We start from the raw sequence: 16,578 nt of genomic DNA, 5'->3' as shown, positions 1-16,578 counted from the left end.
TTTAATCCCACATTCCAAATGAGGTTCACATTTCCATGCATCAAATGAGGTTCACATTTCTTTGCATTTGATAGAGGGAGTCTATGATCCGAGGGACCTCGTGCCATTTTTTATTTTTTTTAAGGCGACACAAAATACATGTCGCAGTTTCATGAAAGGTTGTGACCGACCGATTGATGGCTATTTGCACACACACGCACACGCGCACAAATGTAGGCACCAGCACTGGTCCATGAGAAATAAAAATTCCACAGCAACACTGTTATAAAAAATTCAGATCCTCATGCATGCCGCAGAATTAAATCGCCTAATAGACCGTAATTCTGCGGTTTTGCAGCGGACCCGTCACACGTCACCGTTCCCGCCCACCTAGAACGGGAAGCTGCTAGGCCCCGCCCACATCCCCTTTTCGCTGCGACGTCGACGCGTTCTACCTCTGTTACCGCGGCAACCAACTGCTTCCCCCCCTCCCATTCTGACGCCAATCCGCGGCGTTCGAAGTGTTGTTATCGCGAGAGACGAGCGGGCTCGGGTTCCTTCTTTCCTCCTAACCTCCTTCGACAGCCTTTGGACCTCGAAGAGAGGGGGCGTGGCTATGCAAGCGAAGTGGGCGGAGGCTTCCGGCGGGGTTTGGCACTGACGTGGAGAATCCAGGGGGAGCCTCTGGGGCTTGACAGGTAGAGGAGGCGAGGAGAAAGCCAGCAGGTGGAGGCGGATGCTGAGCTCGAGGCAGGCGCTTCCGGTGAGGGGGAAAGGCAGGGCGACCCCCCCTCCCCCCACCAGTAATAATAATAATAATATCCCGCTCCTTCTTAAGGGTTGTAAAGGGGAACTCGGACGGTCCCTGTGGGAAGGAGAGCCTCGCAGTTCCCCCCCCAAGTCTACCCCGTAAGGGCTGTTGTGAAGAAAAAATAGGGATGGCATCATGTAGCTGCTGCTGGTTTTTGTTGTTGTTGTTGTTGTTGTTGTTGTTAACTACTGTTGGTAGTATTGTGATGTTTGGAAGAATGTGATGTTTAAATAAAATTCATTTTCTAGGCTTTTCACACACACACACACAAGCAATGCTAGATAATTAAAAACTAAATTTCTCTAGCAAAAGCAGACTTCTCTCTCTGTTAGGTGTATGAACCAGGCCAAAAGGTAGAGCAATACAGCCATGCCTGAGCTACAGAAAGTATCCATGCTGGGACATGAATATAGAATTCTGTGCTTAAAAAACTATGGGAGCCGTGAAATGATAAAACAAAGAAAATGGTCTGTTCTGTTATTGTACGGCATCCATTCTGTGCATTTCGGAGGAACTGCCAACAAGTCAGAGCTGATTTAGATGTTGCTTTGAATGGGGAAGCATAGTTTATGTCATGGCGCTGACATGGTACTTACCTGCAGTGAGATTTAGGTGCTCTGGAGCACTTTATTAATTTATTTAATAGTGTTTTTAGACTGCCCTACAGCCAAAGTTATCTGGATGGTTTACAGGCATTAAAACCAACAAAAATGAACAAACAACAACATACAACCAGAATAATGTCACAAAGTCACAATTCACTTTAAAACAGCAGCAGCAAATCAGTTTAAAACTGAAGGCAGAGAGCTTTCAGAGGTAGCAAGTCAGGTGATGGTGGGGTTTTTTCTCTCTCCTTTCCAGGTAGTTTGGAGCAGTCAGAGTCTCCCACAAGAAACCATCAATAATTTGGAACCATGTTTGCAGACTTGGACTATGACATTGAAGAGGACAAGCTGTAAGTGTCTTCTTTTTTCTTTTCTTTTTTCTTTTTCCTCAGTAGGTTTGTATGTATATATGGGTTTTTTCAGGAAAAAATGAGCTGTTCAGGTAAGGAATTAGTACTGTCAACTTTTTGGGCTGCACCCACAGAATTTGGGTTGGGAAAAAGTGGAATGAGCACCCTAAAAAATAACCCTGAATATCCTTAGAGGGTTGAATTTAGAGCTAATTTGCATATGACTTGGTTTGGGGGCTTAATTCAGTTCATAAGGACATATCTCCTACTTAGGTTGGATACTATGAGTTTAATTTTATGAGAGAACAGGAATGAGGGTTTGTATATGGAAAGGAATACATGTACTAGAAGGAGAAGGTATTGTTATTACTCTTATGTATGTAAACACATAATACGATTTTCCTTTCTCTGATAATATAATTACTGTGTTTCACGTGTGTATGTTTCTTATGTGATCATTGCTATCCCAATATATTCTACAGTATATTCCAAAAGCAGAGATGACACGTTGATGGTGGCATCCACTTTTATGCAAATTTCTGTACCTCTGTTTTATTCTAGGGGGATTCCCACTGTGCCTGGGACAGTGGTCTTGAAAAAGGACTCTCAAAATCTGATTGGTATCAGCATCGGGGGAGGAGCTCAGTACTGTCCCTGCCTCTATATAGTTCAGGTTGGTGTTTTTAGGAGAGGAGTGTTTTATCCTAGGGAAAAGAAGGACAGTTAGGATTGCACTGAGGGTGAGATTGGACCACACAGTTTTGAGCATAGTGTAATTCTCAGTTTCATTGGACTTCCGCCAGCAACAGCCTTACACATAAATGCAAAAACTCTCCCAATGCCTTTCTGTCTGTCACAGAGCAACTTGAATGGCAGATTTGGCAAGTTAACTGTACTGGTCTGTTGGTCCGTTGTTATTTGCTCTTTTCCTCTTTAAAATACTTCATAGACTTGTAAAGAATTATATTATTAAGTTTACTGAATTTCATGTGTGTGACCTAAAAAGAAATCCTAAGGGGAAATCTCATGGTCCAGTGAGAGCTGTGAACATATTCAGCATTTTTCACCTGCAAGGGGTGTGTCACAAGTGACACTAAGGACATTTCCCCAATATCTAACACATTTGAATTTTTGACCAACACAAATGTGAAGTTACAGATGGGTAGCCGTGTTGGTCTGCCATAGTCAAAATAAAAAAATTCCTTCCTGTAGCACCTTAAAGACCAACTAAGTTAGTTCTTGGTATAAGCTTTCGTCTGAAGAAGTGTGCATGCACACGAAAGCTTATACCAAGAACTAACTTAGTTGGTCTTTAAGGTGCTACAGGAAGGAATTTTTTTATTTTGACAAATGTGAAGAACAGCCATTTTTAATTTGATATTAGGCTGTTTAATTTGGGTGATCCAGCAAATATGTGAATAGATAGGATCATGAATATTTTTTTATTGGTCTCCAATATTAGTTTTTCACCATAGAGATATGCAGATTCAGAGGTATCCCTCCTGTGATAATGGTGTTTCTGTAAGTCGGGGGGGGGGGATTTGATCATGATAGTGTGTGTAACAACAACATTCATGAAATTAATGTGAGTGAAAACTCTGAGGTTTAAAGACTTTTTATAAATAATATGAGCAAAGGGGCATGAAAACAGACGTGCTGCCATTCTGGTTCCTTACTCCCGTCTTTGCCTTTTTCCTGCTTTCACCTTCACTGTGTCTTCCTCTTCAGGTATTTGATAACAGTCCTGCAGCTCAGGATGGAACTTTGGCAGCTGGTGATGAAATCACAGGTGTGAATGGGAAGTCAGTCAAAGGGAAAACCAAAGTTGAAGTGGCCAAAATGATACAGGTGGTGAAGGTGAGAGGTAGGAAGGGGTTTCTGGAATGCAAAGTGTCTATTGTTGCTTTTTAGTGGAAGCTGTCTCCCTTCCTCTCAATTGCAGAACAATAGCTCTGGCTTTTCCTATTCCAGGGAGAAGTGACGATCCATTACAACAAACTCCAGGCTGATCCGAAGCAGGGAAAGACATTAGATATTGGTATGTCGTGCCGACCTCTCAGTCTCCCTGGTAATGCTGATGTAGTAAACAGGACTGGCTTTTCTGTGGCATTTCTTTTATAATTAGCCCAGTTATGATTTCCTCTTCATTGGGCTTCTTCTGTCTGACTAGATATAATAGTATAGTTGCTGTGCTATCGGCATAGAGAAATGATTCTGTTCACAGAGTGTGTTTCTTTCCTGGAATATAGTGCTGAAGAAAGTGAAGCACCGCCTGGTAGAGAACATGAGCTCAGGGACAGCAGATGCCCTGGGATTGAGCCGAGCCATCCTCTGCAACGGTAAGCAGCATTCAAGGAGGACATTCACACTTGGCCTCTGTGACTGTTCCAAGCGATGCCAAGGACCATGTTCACATTCTCACACACTTACAAAGTGTGTGTTGTCCTGAAAGTGGCCTTCTGCATTGGTTCATAATTTTTGTGGCATTGGGAGCTGGGCTAAATAATGAGATAATAATGTGAACCAGAAAGTCCTCGGTTCAAATCTCGCTTCCATCGGCAGCCTACTCTGTCTTAGCCTTAGCCCCTCATCTGCAGTGTAGGCGTAATAATACTTCCCCTTACCTACAGGGTTGCTGTAAAGATTAATGAGATAATATGTGTGAAGTACTCTAACATTTCATTGTGCTATATCACAGGCTGACAGTGAAAGTTGGCAGAAATTTGATGAACTGGAGAATCCAAATACAGTATTCTTTCTCCTGAATTTGTGAAAAGATGTGTGATTTCGGGACCCTCTCCTTCAGCTCTAGGCAGTCTTTTCCTGCACTAAAGTCTTTCTGACAACTTTTCTCTTCCTCTTTCTCACTTGCCTCGCTACTGCTCAAACTTTTGGTAGTTGGCTCTCTGGACATCACTGCTTTGTCATTCTTCATTCTCTTTTCTAGGTGACATGAAGAGGGTTGCCTTTCTCTGTACAGCATATATACCCGCACTTCCACATTTGTTTGTATGTGGCTTGATGCCTGTTTCGTAAATCTGTACCATGAATGCACATTTGTGAAAGCTCTGACAATGGGAACCCTAACTAGAGGATTTCAGCTCTTATGGCATCAAACTCTCATTGTAATAATGGATTCCTACCCTTTTCCCTGATGTTCTCTCTCTCTCTCTCTCTCTCTCTCTCTCTCTCTCTCTCTCTCTCTCTCTTTGGTAGATGGGTTAGTAAAAAGACTGGAAGAGCTGGAGAGGACCGCAGAGCTATACAAAGGTAAATAGACATTTTCCTTCCTTATTGTGAAACGTAGAAAGGGGTTTGTGTCTTGGGGCTTATGTTGATCATTTATTGAAGGATTGAATGCTTTGAGAAACATATCTCACCCTCATGGCCTATAAGCTTTTAAGGTTTCAGCCCAGGAGGCTACCCCTGATATATGCATAGTAGATAAGAGACAAGATTTATTTTCTTTATTAGATTTATATCCTGTTTATCCACCATTTAAATCTTTAAGAGGGCTTGCAGAGTTTTTTTCAGTGGGGACAGGTAAATTTTTCACCCTAGAACAAACCAGCAGGCAACCTTATCCTATACAAGATGGTCAATAACCTCTGGGTTACCACAGTTTTTTTGCCTTGGTCTTGCTGGTAGGGCAGAGAGTAAATCCTTCCAAGAATCACTTGCATGTCCCTGCGTGCGCACACACACACAAACCAGCCCAGGAGCAGAGCAGTTAATGACATCCAGATCAGCACTGCTCTTGCCACACAGTCTTTCCTGCAGGCAGTCTCACGGACAAGAACCAGCATAGGCTTCATTTTTCTCATGGTACGAAAGGTGACGTCAGTGGAGATCCCCCCAACCACACTTGGTTTTTTTTTCTTTTCCCAAATGCCTGCTTTGGTGCTAATGTCCTGAATTTAAAAGTAATTATATCCCCCTCCATGTCCATAGTGAATGTTTTGTTTTTTTCTCTAACTCTGTCTAGGCATGACAGAACACACAAAGAGTCTCCTCAGAGCTTTCTTTGAACTTTCTCAAACTCACAGAGGTAAACATGGACCAGAAGACTTTCAGGTTGTGACCAAATCATGGCGCATGCTTCTCTGGGCAGGAAATCTCTCATCTTAGATCTTGAAAATGCTATAATTGTCATCCAAGACAATTATGAGAACTACGGGTCTTAGTGCCAGTAGTTTGTAAAGTTTGGGATTTGCTTCTCTCAAGTGTGTGTGCTGACAGGTAACAAAAAATCCTTTTGAGCTTCTCTTCTGCTATTGGCCTGCAGAAAAGCAGTTTAAAGTGCACCTGTATCAGGTGCTCAAATCAATAGACGTGCCATTCCAAAAGATGGGCTTAGAATCTTATTTCAACCAATATGAATTGTTTGTGTCACCTGTGGACATATGCATTCGAGGCTCCACCCCTGCTTGTGTCTACAACCCTCCCCCAGCAAAAAAACCCACCTCACACCAAAACCTACACCACCTAGACCTTGACTACCCCCCACAACTCACTAGATCAGGGGGTTTTCATAAACTGCTTGGAGGAAAGCCTTGCCAATTTCACTGGAGAGCAGGGAGCATCATGAAGCAAATGACTGAAAATGGTGGGCTTGGAGGATACCTGTTGGGTTGCAGCCAAGTCTAATCTCAGAGCAGTATGGACCTCCATTAAGGGTCGGTAGGTGGGACAGTGTCTTCTGACCTTGCTGGCAGGGCTGTGGTGATATTTGAAGTAGTAAAAGCATGGTGTTTATACTACGGTAATGATCATGAACTGAAATGAGGAAATAGTCCAGAAGCCAACCACAAGCCAAATACATGTTTTGCTATTTTTGCCCAGCATTTGGTGATGTTTTCTCGGTCATTGGTGTACGGGAGCCTCAACCAGCTGCAAGCGAAGCCTTTGTGAAATTTGCAGATGCCCATCGCAGCATTGAGAAGTTTGGAATCCGCCTTCTAAAAACTATCAAGCCGGTAAAGAAACATAGAATTGTAGAAGTTTGTAGGGTTCATCCAGTCCAATCCCTTCAATGCAGGAATCTTAGCTAAAGCATTTGTGGCAGATGGCCATACAACCTCTGCTTAAAAACCTCCAGTGAAGGGGGAGTTCATCACCTTCCAGGGAATGTCTGGGGTATTTCACAGAGACTAAGGCAACACTGCGAACCACCCTGAGACCCCCAGGTATAGGGCGGTATATAAATTCAATTAAAAATAAGAATAAGAATAAATGATTTGCAATCTCCTTTGGAGGGCAAAAGTGAGGTGAGGCAGATAAGGCTCAATAAAAGGGGTAACAGTGTTGGATGACAAAGGATGGCATTAGGCCAGTTGTAGTACAGCTCTTTACTCACTGTTACGTGGGGCTGTTCATCTAGCTCTGCTTGTCTGCTCTCTCCACATCACCTCTCCCAGCTAGGCAGGGACACATCAAGGTCCATTAAAACAGAGGAAGCCAGATATGGGGTAGTGGTGGGGGAAGGGGGGTTCATAGACCTGGAATGCCTTGAACTAAGACAGGGGAGTAGGTGGAAGTGGCAGAAGGGTGCTAATTCTATGTGGCTTTGGATCGGACCAATAACAGGAGTGGTGAGCAGAGCCTCCCTCAGACTGGCTAATGGATGTGCCACAAATGTCGCATCAGGTCCTCTTAAGTGAGAGGGAGGCTCCGTTGTGCATCAAGTGTTTTAACTATGCTGAGAGCTGACGGAAGGGTTGACATTCACAGATCACATCCACTTCTTGAGATTACTAGGCTTGTTGCATGCAGAAGAACCTTTTCTGCTCTGTTTGGTCCTACATTTTTCACCGTTCAGCCTTTCCTTACAGATGCTGACTGACCTGAACACTTACCTGAACAAGGCCATTCCTGACACAAGGCTAACTATCAAGAAGTATCTGGATGTCAAGTTTGAGTATTTGGTAAGCTGTTCATTTGTTGTTGTTAAGAATGCTCAAGAGGGTGGTCGGCATAGCCTGAAATACTGACACTAGTGGGTCCCAGGTGTTCTGCCAGTAGTGAACAAGGAGGAGCAATTACAGAAGGATCTGTTTGCTCACTCAGGCTTCCTAAATGGTAAGTCACGGAAACATTCAGAACAAGTAGACATTTCATGCAAGAGACCTACCGATGGCTTTGCCTTGCACTCCCAGGTCAGATATATCAAGCCAAGGGAAACTGGCAGCACCAGAAAACAGAACACAGCTTGTGTGAACGGATTGTAGTAGCATTCACAGCATGCTGTTGGTAGCTAGGCAGGGTGTTGTTTCTTTCAGGTCTGCTCATTTTCCTGTTTTAAAATAAAAACAAGAGCTAGAAGAAGACCCAAGGGGATAGGACAAGGCCCCAGTGCAAACCAGTAGCACCATACAAATATGTACCATTCCAAATCTAAAGTTCTAATTTTTTCCAGGAGTCGTAAAATGTATAGATGGGAACTCGAGGGGAAGCCAATTGAACAAGTCTACAAATTTCAATATCTAGGAATTTACTTCCAGCATAATATGGGATGGCAAGCGCACATCACATACTTACAAAATAAGGGCAAAGCCCTTATCTACGCTCTATTACGCTTTTTCTTTACAGAGGGGGCTATGCATGTCCCATCTACCTTAAAAGTTTATAGTACAAAAGTGGTTGCAACTGTGGCCTATGCGGTCCCTCTATGGGGCGCTTTTGTAAACCTCATGCCTCTGGTGACATTGCAAATTTTTTTTCTCAGACGCCTTTTGAAACTACCCTCCTGTGTAAGCAACTCTGCTATTCGTTTAGAACTTAAGACCCCCTCCTTAGAGATCCTGATGTGGAGACATGCCTTTAATTATTGGCTGTCTCTCTGGCATAAATTGCCCAATTACCATCTTATTCAGTGCCTTTGGAGAGATGAATTCACCAGCCCATGGGCAACAAAAATCCATTCCAAACTGTTGACTTATGGAATCTCTCCTTCCGATATACTAAACTTAGATCTAATTACAGCGAAAAAAGTCATCAAACAAAGATTGGAGGAGGTTGACTTGCAACAAAATCTTACTACAGGTGGTGGTACATGTTCCCCGATAAACCAGGGCATTACATTTATGTCCCAGATACCTCGATATCTGTCTACCTTATCGGTTGCGTCACATAGATTCGCTTTTGTTAGAGCCAGATTTAATGTGTTCCCCTCAAATGTGCTGAACAATAGATTTTCTAACGGTAAAACCTCTGTTTTATGCGCATGTGACAACAAATCAATAGAATCCCTTCATCATATCTTGTTTAATTGTCCTTTATATATTGTCCCCCGATCAAGGATTCTGAGTTCAATCATTTTGGAAACTGTTGCTAAACCACCTGAATTACATCTAGCCTATCTACTCCAGGACATTGACTCTTATAGAACATTACAGGTTGCAAGATTCCTGAATTCTGTTCTTTCATATAAAAGACTTCATGGAATGTTGCATGACTATTAAAATCTAGTAAACTCTATCCACCACCTTTATATTCAAGGCCACAATATGGTGCACCTAGAGACTGTATGTATGTGAAGGAGATTATGCGTTGAAATATTTTAGTTGATATTTTAGAATGTAAAATGCTATTTTATTTACTGATTGATTTTACCTGGTGGGCTTATAGCCGAATAAAGTATTATCTATCTACCATTCCACAGTGTAGTGGTTCTAGGGGTTGCTCGTGCGTAAGCCTTTGCCAACACCTGGCCGGGTTGCCTGAGTGAACCTTTCCTGTCCGGACAGCCACTCACCCGTGGCTGTCTCAATCGCTGGCAGAATCCGTCAGTGGGCGTTTCTTAAACTTCTTCCAGCAAAGAAGCTCTTTGACGCCCAGTCTCCTCCTACTCTCCCTGCGCGGAAGCCTTCTACGCAAGGAGGGCGTAGGCAGCGGAGGACCCATCCTCTCCCCGCTGGTCCCCGGCAAGGAGTCATGTGACCGCCTCGCTGATTCCCCCATCTGCCCCCCTTCTCCACTGGAGCTACGCTGATTCCCTTCCGCAGAAGATGGGCTGCTTCTCCCAATCCCAGGACGCTCTCTGGGATCCCTCTGGAGCTTGCTCTCTCCCTCTGGCACTGATGGCAGTTCCCTGACACACAGCTGCAGCGGGAATGTCTTCCTGGCAGCAATTCCATCACAGCATGAATGTTGAGACCTAAGAACTAGCTTTGAATAGGACATGTTTTCTCGTATTCAGGCGCAAATCTTACTTCTGTTTAATTTCTTTTCATTCCCTCGGCTTGGGCAATCAGGAAAGAAGAGATGTTGTGAAATACCACCTCCTTTCTTTTTCAGGGTTTACATCTCTCTGATCTTAGTGTGTGATTTCTCCTCATTGCCAAGCCTGACCATTGAGGACGCAGCACACTGTTACTTTTTGACACATGCATCCATTCACTGTTTTTCTTTTTGTTTGTTGACTGTGGTCTCCCTAGAATAAGTTCCTACACTAGCATGTGCCTGTTTCCCCTTCCTATGTCCTGGGAACTGTAGTCCATTAAGGATACTGGGAACTGTAGTTCTATGTGGGGTGAGATTTGTTGGGTGCTTTCAATGCATGGTGTGTGCACAGCCATCATTGGAAGAAATGTGGAACTTGGAGAAATTAGAAGTGACAGTTCTGTCCATCCCCACTTAAAAGCACATCCCAATCTGTCTGGATGGATGGTAGGAGTAGTTTGTAACATTGGTTATTTCTTATTCCCTTTCAGTCTTACTGTCTCAAGGTGAAGGAGATGGATGATGAGGAATACAGCTGCATTGTAAGTACTGAGCACTAGCATGCACAGTGGTTACATCCCATCATAGTCCCATCTTTGCTTGTGGGCGCTCCTATTGCCTGCTTGCCTGCTTCCACAGACTTAAATGCAGGGGTGAGTGTACTATGCTCATGCTCACCAAAGTGGCGTTCTTCTGAATCTTGCATTGATGTGCAGATTGACACCATTTATGACAGTTCCCCCCCCCCACTCTAAATTGTGGCTGAGGGGAAGTCAGTTTATGAACTAAGATTAGAACTTACTTCAAGCACTGTGGTCATTTGTACCTTGCCAAGCAAGCAGCTAACAGAATGTATAGCTTTTAATGTTTGGCTGTTGGCCAGCCAGGGTTGCAGCATGATCAAGTGAGAAGCTTAAGTTTGGCCGGGCACATTAGGGAAGCATTTAGCCATACATGAAGCCATTGCACGATTTGTGGTTGGTTGCTACATTGATGTCGTATTTTGGGCAGGCGCTGGGAGAGCCTCTCTACCGAGTCAGTACTGGGAATTACGAATACCGCTTAATCCTGCGTTGCCGCCAGGAGGCACGGACGCGCTTTGCCAAGATGCGGAAGGATGTGCTAGAAAAGATGGAGCTGCTAGACCAGAAACATGGTGAGTGGGGTTGCCTTTTCCAAAGACTAGTTTGTAGAGACACTGATGTCTCCCAGCTCCCTTCATCCCTGACCATTGGCCATGCTGGCTGGGGCTGATGGGAGACTCCAACAACATCTGGAGGGCTGCAGGCTCCCCACCCCTGCCCTGGAGCCAATAATGTTCATCTGCCATCCAGCATGCTACTACTTTTTACCTAAGGCTGGCTGTGTTTTTCCCCACCCCGTCTTGAAGTACACCAGCTGCTCAGCCAAATGTGCCATTGCTCCAGTGCAGTGATGGGTAACTGGCAAACCAAGATCCAGATGTTTTATGAGCCAGCAGCTGAGCCAAGATGTAGAGAGCCGTGTTGGTCTTCACCGAAAACACACCCAGATTCTGGACATTTCTATCACTCTTGTTGTGACTTTTCCAGATCTCTCTGTGTGTGTGTGACAGATAGAAACTTATTTGCCTGCCTTTGCTGTAGTGGGATAAGAACGTTAATGTCGCTGGAACTAGAAAAGCAGAGGGATATTTTAGAGTGACTTTAGGACATCAGACATACAGTGTGGAGGGAGGTTGAATTGGAGAGGTGTCTTTGTTCTGGGGGAGCTCTCTGAGGTGAAGCTGAAAGCATAGAACACTGTGATGTGTGATTTTTTTTTAAAAAAAACACACTTTTCTTTTTTTGAAAAAGTGACCTTAGAGCTTAAGGAGTGTTGAGCAGCATGAACAACTGTGTCCTTGTTTAGGAGGAAGGGTGGGTGGAGATGCACACAGGAGCACCTTTTCAAAATGTTGTATCCAGTGCTTATTTTTCTAGAAAAAGAGGTGGCAGAATGCCTCCCTTGTTCTCTTAGATTGCCAATGGTGGCCCCTTGAGACGTGCCGGAACTTAGTTCTGGATGGAAAAAAAGCCCTGGTTGTATCCCATAACAACACAATAGGGTCAGGTATAATAAGAAATAGCTCGGTGGTGGAGCTGCTTCCTTTTGAGACCCCTGCACCTTGAGATCTCTCCCATGTATGTCAGCTTACCTTCCTTTAGTCTATAAACAACTGCTGACTCTGCTTGGTTGAACTGATCCATTCTGGATCCTTCACTTTGCAGTGCTGTATATATTAGACCAGGAAGTCATATCCATTGAGTTCCAAAAAGCCTATTTCCAAGGGCTTGCTCTTGGTTCCACAATCTTTGGCATTTAGGCCTTTTACTTTAAACAGTAAGTAGCATTTGAAGTCATAAGCCAGGCTACTAAAAACAAGGGTTGCAGTAACTGTGAGGAATCTGTAAGTTGGGTGCCGGCTTCCTACACATGTGCTGCACCACCCCTTAACCGCTGTCTGTCCTCTCTTGCAGTGCAAGACATTGTGTTCCAGCTCCAGCGCTTTGTCTCAACCCTTTCCAAGTACTATGATGACTGCTACGCGGTGCTGCGGGATGCCGACGTATTTCCCATCGAAGTGGACCTGGCACGCACCACGCTGAGCTATGGCCAGAAGGATGTCTTCACAGACGGTGCAGAGGATGAGGACGAAGAGGAAGGTTGCGGAAGCCGCGAGTGCAACAGGAAGGAGGAAGAGAATGGCGAGAAGCTCATTGATGATGCCTGAGCTCATGGACTTGATGGAGTGGGAAATCCCTTCAGAGACTGATAAATTCTATTTCTCTAGGCAACTTGTCCACATTGACTTTTTTTGTCTGTATAAGGCCAGTCGGGGAATCAAGATTCTGTTCTGGATGTGGGCAGTTGGGGGGCGGGCCTTGTGCCGAAAGTGCTTTTGCACAATCCCTCTTTCAGAAAACTCTTTCCTCCTTCCTTGTCTCTTCCCCAAATCTTACTTCCCATCCCTGGAACTGGCAGGAAAGAGACAACTACCTGGGAGAACACCCTTGAACCTCATCCCATGGTGTCTATCTGTGCAGAGGGATTGTGACTGAATGTGCAGTACACACACAAACACACCCTTTCATTAACTAAAATGTCAGAAATGGTTCTTGCGGTCAGCCTGGCCTCCTTGTGCATCAGCTAAGTCCAAAAACTTGTCCCCATTCCTGCTTCCCAGTGTTTGAGAAGAATGGAAGTGGATAAGTTTGGTCTCCTTCCTCCTTTCTCTTAACTTACCTTGCTGTTAGTAGGCGGGTCTTACAACATGCCCCTTCCCTACTACTAGGCATGGCTCTTATTAGACAAGAAAGGAATCAGGGTGAATGGGAGCTGGGTGAAGCCAGAACGATCAGCCTCTGAGAGACTGAGACCAATAAAGGGCATCGGAAGGACATCCAGGAGAATCAGTTTTTGTCTCTATCATTCTTCTCATCAGGATCAAGTCATTATGGACCAGCAATATGGGACTTGACACTGGGGAGAGATTACCCCGGTTTACATTCCCAATCCCCACTGGTTTTAAGGATCTCACAGCCTGCCTTTTACACTATCTTGCATAGGTGCTTTGCTGCATGAAGTTTTCTAAAACTTAAGCCTTATATAGTATTTAAGAAGGTGTTAGATTTGGAAAAAAGCAAACATATCTTGGGGTGGGGGAATGATTATCCATGGAATGAGGCCCATAGATTTGCTGAGGTTAAAGATCAAACAGCCAGTTTAAGCATTAAAGCTCTCAATTCCTACATTGCACTTTCATTACACCTACACATTTACTTTTATTCCTTTTGAAATGCTGCTTCTGAGGACAGAGAGCCTATTATGCGCCTTGACCAGTGTCTGCACCCCCCTCACTCGCCCACATGAATCTCCCGACACCAAAGGAAGAGGGGCGGGGAGAGAATGCTTGTTTGTTTTCTGAGGAATTATTCCAATCCTGTATCATTCTGATATTTTTTCATGCAATGGAATGGCATTTTGTCCTGATTAGCAAGAGTGATCTTTTGGTAATAAAGGGGTGTTGGTTTCAGCTTAACTCTTACGTAGATTGTGCCAACTGGCAAGGAGAGAAGCTACAGAAGAGCTTAAAATTTATGACATATATGCTTTCCTCTTGGTTTTTTATTTCTGTTGTGTCTTTCTCTATGACTGGCCAAGAAAAGACCATGTGGGTCCAGCGTACTCTTCAGAGCGCTTTTATGTGTTAAACTGTGTGACTAATAAAGAAAAATGTGAACTTTGTTGTCTTACCTTTTTCCTCCTGGCTTCTTAACCATTTGGCTTGTCTCTCCTTGATCCTTTTGTTCCTGGTCACAGGAAGAGACATGAAGGACAGGCACTATTGATCAATTTTGCAGTCGGAAAGTATGGCACGGAGACCAGTGCAGTTGCACTTCTCCATATACAGTGGTACCTCGGTTCTCAAACGGAATTCCATTCCCGAAGCCTGTTCGGCTTCCAAAACATTCAAAAACTGAGGTACGCCTTCCCATTGGTTGCAAGAGCTTCTTGCACTCAGCAGAAACTGCGTCGCACATTCTTGTTCCAAAAAATGTTTGAAAACGGAAGCATTTGCTTCCGGGTTTTCGGCTTTCAAGAACCGAAACATGACAACGGAGGGGTTCAGGAACCTAGGTTCCACTGTATAGGACTGTCCCTTGGCTTAAAGTTCAGATCATCCCCTTCCAGATCAGGCATTCACCTAAGGATTGCTGTGCAACACCTTTCACTGGCTTAAAAGTTACATATATATTCTTTCAAGTGGAACCAATGTGCAAAGGTAAAGAGACCCCTGACCGTTAGGTCCGGTCGCAGACTGCTCTGGGGTTGTGGTGCTCATCTCACTTTATTGGCCGAGGGAGCTCGCATACAGCTTCCGGTTCATGTAGCCAGCATGACTAAGCCGCTTCTGGCGAAACCAGAGCAGCGCACAGAAACATCATTTACCTTCCCACCGGAGCGGTACCTATTTATCTACTTGCATTTTGACGCACTTTTGAACTGCTAGGTTGGCAGGAGCAGGGACCGAGCAACGGGAGCTCACCCTGTTGCGAGGATTCAAACCTTCTGATCGGCAAGCCCTAGGCTCTGTGGTGGTTTAACCCACAGTGCCACCCGCGTCCAATGCTTAGCAGTTCATAAATGCTATGCAAGTAAGAAACAAGCTGTCCTAATGTCTTTTGCCATGTTGAATATGCAGCTGGCAGCAAAACTATGTGTAAGGAACAAATTAAAATGGCATGTAAGGAGCTTAGCAGAGAGTCTCTAAATCTCATTTCTTAGGAAACCCAACACGGGGTATGGTGGGCACCCATACATTTTCTGCACAAGGATCTGATACTGTTTGTCATCTTGAGAATCTGAACATTTTCAAGCATGTTTGCAGAGAAAATCCTGAGAGAGTATGTCTGTGTGAAGAAAGAGAGATTGGGAAATGAGGTGGTGGCTCTAGTAAGCAAAGGCTGTGGCTGTAGTGTTCCACACTGCCTGCACCTCTCTAAGATTTTGGACAGAACTGCTGAGACTTCTGGCCATAACATTGGTCTTTGTTAGTAGTGTGTCTAGCTGTAAACTCTACAGAATATGTGTGAGCATGATGAACATGCCCACAGAGGCTAATCTGTTCTCAAGCTCATATCTCATAGCTAGCACTGTAATATCTGCAGCATTCTCTTGGCACCAGGAAGTGGAGACTGGGAGAAACCAAACATAAAATATTTGTTCGTGGAGTCACTAACGACCATATCATAGCCATAGATAGTAACGGGCTTGTGCTAGGTTGTTAGGGAAACTAACAAGCTTTTGAAAGTGTCTGACCTGCTTGGATTCATTTTCATTTCTGCACGATTCTTCAGAGGCGTTTTGCCCTGAAATTGCCCACTAAAATACATTACATCCCCCCCCCCCCCCAGTTCTTAATTGGGCTTTTGATGAATGTGGTGCTGTGCTTCGTCCTGCTCAGAAGGCAGTCAAGTCTGATCACAAAACTTGTTCTGGCCACTCAGTCAATACATCCAAGAACCTTCAGCTTGTGTGGGTCCTCTACTCCTCTCAGGGATGTCTGCAGGACCAGTAGATTGGCTACATGCTGTCAGGATTAGTTGTCACAGAGGGAAAGGTCTGGGCTTCTTCAAGACACAACCTGCATGTCTGGCTATGTACAAAAGCAACCAAGCAGGAACCCCTGACAATTGCTGAATGGACATCCCCACTGTCTTGCTTGAATGTAAGGGAGCATCATCTTGCCCCTTGCAGTTATGGTGGTGAAAAGCCCATCACATGGGCATAACATTGCTGCTGCTCTTGCTGCTCTTAGAAGCTTTTAAACAGGGGTAGGCAAACTAAGGCCCAGGGGCCAGATCCAGCCCAATCGCCTTCTCAATCCAGCCCACGAACGATATGGCAATCAGCATGTTTTTACATGAGTAGACTGTGTCCTTTTATTTAAAATCCACCTCTGGGTTATTTTGGGGGCCCGCCTGGTGTTTTCACATGAGTAGAATGTGTGCTTTTATTTAAAATGCATCTCTGGGTTATTTGTGGGCCATAGGAATTCGTTCATTTTTATTATTTTTTTCAAAATATAGTC

The 16,578-nt window shown here is 44.4% G+C and overlaps 1 protein-coding gene across 3 annotated transcripts; it reads left to right on the top strand.

Annotated features, from left to right (window-relative positions):
• The first annotated feature begins 502 nt into the window (after positions 1–502).
• On the top strand, positions 503–14,226 carry PICK1 (protein interacting with PRKCA 1). Of its 3 annotated transcripts, none has more exons than XM_082241409.1 (13): positions 503–742; positions 1,656–1,745; positions 2,307–2,418; positions 3,474–3,602; positions 3,717–3,783; positions 3,995–4,084; positions 4,962–5,015; positions 5,731–5,793; positions 6,588–6,721; positions 7,577–7,669; positions 10,457–10,507; positions 10,977–11,121; positions 12,464–14,226. In XM_082241409.1, exons 2-13 carry the CDS (start codon positions 1,705–1,707, stop codon positions 12,715–12,717), a joined length of 1,233 nt encoding a protein of 410 aa, XP_082097535.1. In that variant the 5' UTR covers positions 503–742; positions 1,656–1,704; the 3' UTR covers positions 12,718–14,226. The 3 variants fall into 3 exon arrangements, with proteins under 3 accessions (XP_082097535.1, XP_082097534.1, XP_082097536.1); XM_082241408.1 differs by having other exon boundaries at positions 504–742; positions 1,652–1,745; XM_082241410.1 differs by having other exon boundaries at positions 505–677; positions 1,652–1,745.
• Positions 14,227–16,578: the final 2,352 nt, after the last annotated feature.

Source organism: Podarcis vaucheri, assembly GCF_965113315.1.
Source record: "Podarcis vaucheri genome assembly, chromosome: 10".
NCBI lineage: Eukaryota > Metazoa > Chordata > Lepidosauria > Squamata > Lacertidae > Podarcis > Podarcis vaucheri.
Note: the sequence above shows the minus strand (reverse complement) of the source record. Positions and strands in the feature narration are given on the sequence as shown.

Excerpts from the sequence above, each read along its gene's own strand:
- PICK1 (XM_082241409.1), top strand. The coding sequence starts at position 1,705 with ATGTTTGCAGACTTGGACTATGACATTGAAGAGGACAAGCT. Across the intron at positions 1,746-2,306 it reads GACATTGAAGAGGACAAGCT|GGGGATTCCCACTGTGCCTG; the intron begins GTAAGTGTCTTC and ends GTTTTATTCTAG. Across the intron at positions 3,784-3,994 it reads GGGAAAGACATTAGATATTG|TGCTGAAGAAAGTGAAGCAC; the intron begins GTATGTCGTGCC and ends CCTGGAATATAG.